This window comes from Etheostoma cragini, unplaced genomic scaffold (genome assembly GCF_013103735.1).
Source record: "Etheostoma cragini isolate CJK2018 unplaced genomic scaffold, CSU_Ecrag_1.0 ScbMSFa_4023, whole genome shotgun sequence".
NCBI classification, from domain to species: domain Eukaryota; kingdom Metazoa; phylum Chordata; class Actinopteri; order Perciformes; family Percidae; genus Etheostoma; species Etheostoma cragini.
In genome coordinates, this window is record NW_023268352.1 from 143515 (window position 1) to 150154 (window position 6640).

General features: G+C 40.8%; 1 protein-coding gene across 1 annotated transcript in view; it reads left to right on the forward strand.

The window, feature by feature from the left end:
- The window catches only part of atp6ap1a (ATPase H+ transporting accessory protein 1a), a 7150-nt gene extending 1244 nt beyond the window's left edge, over positions 1 to 5906 (forward strand). The window contains exons 3-8 of the mRNA XM_034866120.1: positions 830 to 937; positions 1042 to 1188; positions 2085 to 2242; positions 3549 to 3599; positions 3801 to 4038; positions 4635 to 5906. Of these exons, the coding sequence (XP_034722011.1) occupies positions 830 to 937; positions 1042 to 1188; positions 2085 to 2242; positions 3549 to 3599; positions 3801 to 4038; positions 4635 to 4844 (912 nt within the window). The 3' untranslated portion in view covers positions 4845 to 5906. The remainder of the gene's footprint in view (positions 1 to 829; positions 938 to 1041; positions 1189 to 2084; positions 2243 to 3548; positions 3600 to 3800; positions 4039 to 4634) is intronic.
- Positions 5907 to 6640: the final 734 nt, after the last annotated feature.

Genomic DNA, 6640 nt, shown 5'->3' on the forward strand with positions numbered 1-6640 from the left:
CGAGTGTGTATCTGATGAGCAGGTGTGTAGATGTGTGCGAGTGTGTATCTGATGAGCAGGTGTGTAGATGTGTGTGTGTGTATCTGATGAGCAGGTCTGTAGATGTGTGTGAGTGTGTATCTGATGAGCAGGTCTGTAGATGTGTGTGTGTGAGTGTGTATCTGATGAGCAGGTCTGTAGATGTGTGTGTGTGTGTGTGTGTGAGTGTGTATCTGATGAGCAGGTCTGTAGATGTGTGAGTGTGTATCTGATGAGCAGGTCTGTAGATGTGTGTGAGTGTGTATCTGATGAGCAGGGGTGTAGATGTGTGTGAGTGAGCAGCACTTTGGTCAACTGCTGTTGTTTTTAAATGTGCTGTAGAAATAAAATTGACATTGACATTGAGTGTATCTGATGAGCAGGTGCCACCTCGGCCCCAGTGTATGAATGTGTGTGATGGTGAATGTTTCCTGTGTGATGCAAAAGCGCTTTGAGTAGTCGTTAAGATTAGAAAAGATATATAAATACAGCACATTTACATTTACAGAGATACTGATACAGAGACACAGATATACAGCCATACTGATACAGAGACACCGATATACAGCCATACTGATACAGAGACACAGCGATACTGATACAGAGATACTGATACAGATGTATAGAGATACTGGTACAGATGTACAGAGATACTGGTACAGATGTACAGAGATACCGGTACAGATGTACATAGATACCGGTACAGATGTATAGAGATACTGGTACAGATATACAGAGATACTGGTACAGATGTATAGAGATACTGGTACACATAAAGATATACAGAGATTGTTGTTGTGTATCAGACAAGCTAATTAGTTGCTGTGTTTCAGACGAGCTGATTGGTCAGGTGTTGAGCACCATGAAGACGCAGTCCGTCCCGTACACGGCCATCTACACGGCACTGCAGCCCTCCAAGGTCAGTCTCTGTCTCTGGCAGTGGTAACATCTTCATCCGGGGGGTGGTTAATGTTCTGTCTGTCTGATCAATCTCTCTTTCTGTCTGTCTGTGTGTGTCCTAAGGAGGCAGCATCACTCTCGATGGACAGCAGTCTGGGTGGAGGACGCTCCCTCCTGCAGGCCCGAGGACATCGGGAGAGGGAGAGAGAACGGGAGAGGCAGCGGAAGATGAAGGAGAAGGCTCAGATCTACGCTCCCGTGGAGTTTAAGGTGGAACAACGTCTTTACATTTGGTCTTTCTGTTTTATTACACTTAAAGAGTCTGGAGATTTCTTTTGTACTCAACCAGCAGTGTTTATCTGCTAACACTGTTAATGGTCATGCTAACCATGCCAACACTACTAACACGGCTAACTGTGATGCTAACTATGCCAACACCTTTAACACTGCTAACGGTGATGCTAACTATGCCAACACTGCTAACACTGCTAACGGTCATGCTAACTATGCCAACACTACTAACGGTCATGCTAACTATCCCAACACTACTAACATGGCTAACGGTGATGCTAACTATGCCAACACTACTAACACTGCTAACAATGATGCTAACTATGCCAACACTGCTAACGGTGATGCTAACTATGCTAACACTCCTAACGGTCATGCTAACTATACCAACTATGCCAACACTACTAACACTGCTAACGGTCATGCTAACTATGCCAACACTACTAACACGGCTAACGGTGATGCTAAGTATGCCAACACTACTAACACTGCTAACGGTGATGCTAACCATGCCAACACTACTAACACTGCTAACAATGATGCTAACTATGCCAACACCTTTAACACTGCTAACGGTGATGCTAACCATGCCAACACTGCTAACACTGCTAACGGTCATGCTAACTATGCCAACACTGCTAACGGTCATGCTAACTATGCAAACAGTACTAACACTGCTAACGGTCATGCTAACTATGCCAACACTACTAACACTACTAACAGTCATGCTAACTATGCCAACACTACTAACAATGCTAACGATGATGCTAGCCATGCCAACACTACTAACATTACTAACAGACTAACACATTGGTTTTGGTCTTAATAAGAAAAGTAAGAAGACAGCATTGTTCTTTGGTTGTCTCTGTATCCAGGAGGGGGAGGACACGTGTGTCTTGCTGTGGGCCAGAAGTCTGTCCGTGTCCATCCTTCGCAGTGGACGCTGGGAGGACCACGACCTGACGTCCTCCACCTTCGGGGAGGGGGTCAGCCCCAAACTGCACGGCTCCAGCTGTGACAAAACAAGAGCCAGGTACTTCATACTATCATGTACTGTCATGTACTCTCATCCTATCATTTACTCTCATACTCTCGTACTGTCATGTACTTTCATATACTCAGGTACTGTCATACTCTCATTTTCTCTCATGCTCTCATGTACTATCAATATACTGTTATACTCTCATCCTGTCATTGACTCTCGTTTACTCCCATATACTCCCATCCTGTCATATTCTCACCCTGTCATTTACTTTCATTCAACTTCTACTTCAACTTCAACTTTATTATTAGTTAGTGTGTATTATTATTATCATGTACTCCCATGCTCTCATTTACTCTCATCCTGCCATGTAGTTATATACTCTCATCCTGTCCTCGACTCTCATGTACTGTCATATACTTTCATATACTCTAATGTACTTCAGGATTCATCATTGTGTGGGTGTGGGTGTCTTTTTAGGGCTGTGCAAATAATCAAAATTGAATCACGATTACGATTTCAACTCTTTGATCACAAAAACCAAACAATCGAGTAAAAAGATGATTTTGCACATTACGTTTAGCTGATTAGTAGAAAGTTCTGGTCTTGTTCTGAATGGGAAAGTCTAGGTGTTGATTTGTTTGTGTGATCTTTCCAAAAATGAATTATTTCTCCTGTTGAATAACTGTGGTTGTGAATTATTTCCATATGGAGCAGCCCTGGTTCCTGAATTCATGTCTTTGCTTCATTTGGTCGGTGATTACAGCTGTGCTCTTACTTTTTTAATGAAGTTGTGCAGATACAGACAGCAGCTCTGGAGAGCTGGAATCTGCTTTTTCAATTTTTTATTTATTTATCTCAAACAATCAACAATTTTGCAAAAGACAACAAAACAAAAGAAAAAACCAAAAATGTAAAACCACTAACTATAATGCAACAATCAGACATCTTCAAAAACTAAAGAAGGATTAGTTCAGTATCCTGAAAAAAGTGGTGTTTCTTTTTCTCTTTGTTAACCTATAACTTGCACAAAAAGATACATAACAAAATATGATATAACTTTATATAAAAGGAAAAGACAACAGGCTTATAATAATAATAGGAGCACTTTATTTTATTTGGTTATTATTTCAACAAATTCAACACAACATGTCCTTTAGTGGCCAGAATTACACCGGCCATCTGTGACGGAGATCGGAGGAAAGGTTCTCGAGATGTGCCAATGACACAAACACACACACACAAACACACACACACACACACACACACAGATTAGTGATTCCTGGCTGTATAGATAGGAAATGTTTTTTAAAGGAAATCCCAAATTGTCATCTTCTCTGATTCTTGTTCTTTGCAGGTTGGTTCTTAATTATGAGAACGTCCTTGGCCACCGCAGTTTCAAACTGATGTGAGTCTGCACAACGTACACACAGACACACACACACACACACACACACACACATTCTTTTATTCAGTAATACAAAGGATCCCCGTGGTGGGTGGGTGGGTGGGTGGGTGTGTGTGTGTGTGTGTGTGTGTGTGTGTGTGTGTGTGTGTGTGTGTGTGTGTGTGTGTGTGTGTGTGTGTGTGTGTGTGTGTGTGTGTGTAGCTTTGCGATGACTCAGCGTCTGTACAAGGTGTCCGCCCGCCGCTGGTTCACTCTAGACGCGTTGGAGCTGGAGTACGACGGGACCAAGGCCACGTTTAACGGCAGCAGGAGTGTGTACGCCCCGGCCGAGTACTCGTACCGCTGTGAGTCCGTCTCCAGCTTCCGGTGGCCGCTGCTCGTCCCTCGCTCCTCCAAAGACCCAGCCAATCAGTGGAGGGTCTCCTTCCAAGACTTTCAGGTGAGAAAGGGACATTTTTGGCTTGATTGTATTTTCTTCTGCTGTCAAAGTGTCATACTGTTAATATTTATTATTCCAATGTGCCAGAGCTTAATGAAAAACCAAAATAAAAGGAAGTTGTTTTCTTAAAGCCAAACCTACCTTGTTCAAATGAAGGCATTTTGAATTGAATCAGACATGAGTTCTTAAGCTTAGCTTAGCATACAGACGGCTAGCCTGGCTCTGTCCATAGGTAACCAGCACTTTCAGCTCATTACAAGGGACGGAGCTTAAATAATCTATTGGTTATTTGAACAAATAATCAACTGTACAGATTGTGAATAGCTGTTATAGCGGGTGTATAACCTGAACCTTACAACCTTTTTGGATCTAAGCCTAACCCTTGAGATAGTTATGTTAAACAGAGGCAGTTGGACAATCACATTGAATAAATTATGCATGTAAATTATATATAGATATAGATTTGCCAAACTGATAGGTTAATGAAAGTAAAAGTGGATTTAAGTGTTGATGCATGTGTTCATGATGCTGTGAACTTTGAAGAACTGTAATGACCGTAATGGTGCCATAATGTGGTTTTACGCTTTGCGCCCCAGATCCAGGGCTTTAACGTGAGCGGTAGCGAGTTCTCCTATGCCAGTGACTGTGCAGGCTTCTTCTCGCCTGGGATCTGGATGGGTCTGATGACCAGTCTGCTCATGGTCCTGGTGCTCACCTACGGCCTGCACATGATCATGCAGCTCCGCACGATGGACCGCTTCGATGACCCCAAGGGCCCGGCCATCTCTGTGCCCCAAACAGAGTAACACCCCCCCACTTTCCCCGTCTCTCCTTTCTGTCCCTCAGTGCTTCTCCAACCCTTATCTTGGTGTTCCTCTGTAATATTTAGTGGTGTTGTCAGTTGTAGGGTTAGTCATCGCTCAACAAGTCTTAAAGCTGCCCTGCATCCTTTAAGTCTCTTCTAACCTAAAATATTCATCTAAAGAGATATTTCAGTTGTTTCCCAAATTAGTTTTTTCATCCATACAAAGATGGTTCCCAGACATCGTGCATGTCTTTGCTTAAACTTGCTATAATCGTTATTTTTTATTTATTTATTTCAGGTTTATTTAACAGTGACAATGCACACTAATAATACACATAAAATGTTAAATGTGCCAGAATTAGCAAAAGGCTATTTTCCATCTGCTGTCCCTGGACAGGTCGTACAATATCACACCTAAAAGATAATAAAAGTGAATAGCAATGTTTTAATACTATATGAAATTAAACCGCCACAAGAAATGTGTTGTTGTGCAGCAGCAGCTGGTTTGAAAGTGTTGTTAACCTTAACTAAAGACGAACTGCAGCTAGTGTCCAGAGGATTATTGCCCCGAATGAAAGGAGCACAGGGACAAAAAATAACTTATTAAATTAGTTATGAAATGTTATGTATTGGTGAAACTAATATGTGTTTACATTTGTTTTTGTCTGTGAATAAAAAAGTGAAATGAAGGGATTATATTTTCTGTGTGATGACAGATCATATCCATTTTAGTTAACTACAGTATTCTTGATCAAAAAAGATATTTCAGATTATCCATTCTATAAATGCAAGACATGAAATAACCACTAAAGAAATGTCTAGTTTGGGAACAATCTGGATGGTTTTTCCGCACATGAACATGAGTAACTGTTCTTCCACTTGTTTTATTGTCATAACATCAACACTGTATTTATTACTCAAGTCTTTCTACAACAGATGTGTAAGTGGACTTAAAAAGGATTAATGTGAAATTAGTTTGGTTTATTTTGATGATTTGAAGTGAATAGAAATGTAGTCCTGTGTCGTGCTGCTGTGACCCCAATAAAACATCTGTGTCAATTAAGGTTTAGTTTTTTATCTTTATTTAGTTTAGAAGTGTTAACAGTAAATAAAGGGTAACAACAAGTCTTTATTCATAGCTTCAACTTCATGGATGAGTATCTGTAAGGACTTCAAACGTATTCAAATTTTTAAGATGATTTTTCAACGTATTGTAGTTTGAATGTTAAAGTTTGAATTTGACTATTGCTTAGTGGGATTCTGTGTTGTTAGGGGTGGTTAGGTGTGTAAGGGGTTAGGGGTTAGTAAGTAATTAATTGTGTAAAACATAATAAATATTAACAATAAATAAATAAAATAAAATACCTGAGAATTAAAGTTATTAAGGACCACCAAGGCATGTTTAAATAACTTTATTTAAGAAAAAAACACGTAAGAATCTGTCTACATATTGGTCGGACCCCCCAGCAGGCAGAATTTAGTTCCCTGAAAAGAAAGGATAATAAAAACTAAAAAGCATTATATAGAATAAAAAACTCATGAAAAATAAAACAAAAGGAAAAGAAGGGAAAGAGAGCATGTAGGGGGGTTAAAAGACTGGTTCTGATGTGCTGCAGAGGAGGTCCCGATAAAACCTAAGGAGGGAGGAGACCAGAACAGTGGTAGGGAAGGGTTTCTGGAAACTAAAAACTCAATTCTCTTCAGGCCCATGGTCTGACCCGTGGTCCAGGTTCTGTTGCTCTCCAGGCCCATGCTCTGACCCGTGGTCCAGGTTCTGTTGCTCTCCAGGCCCATGGT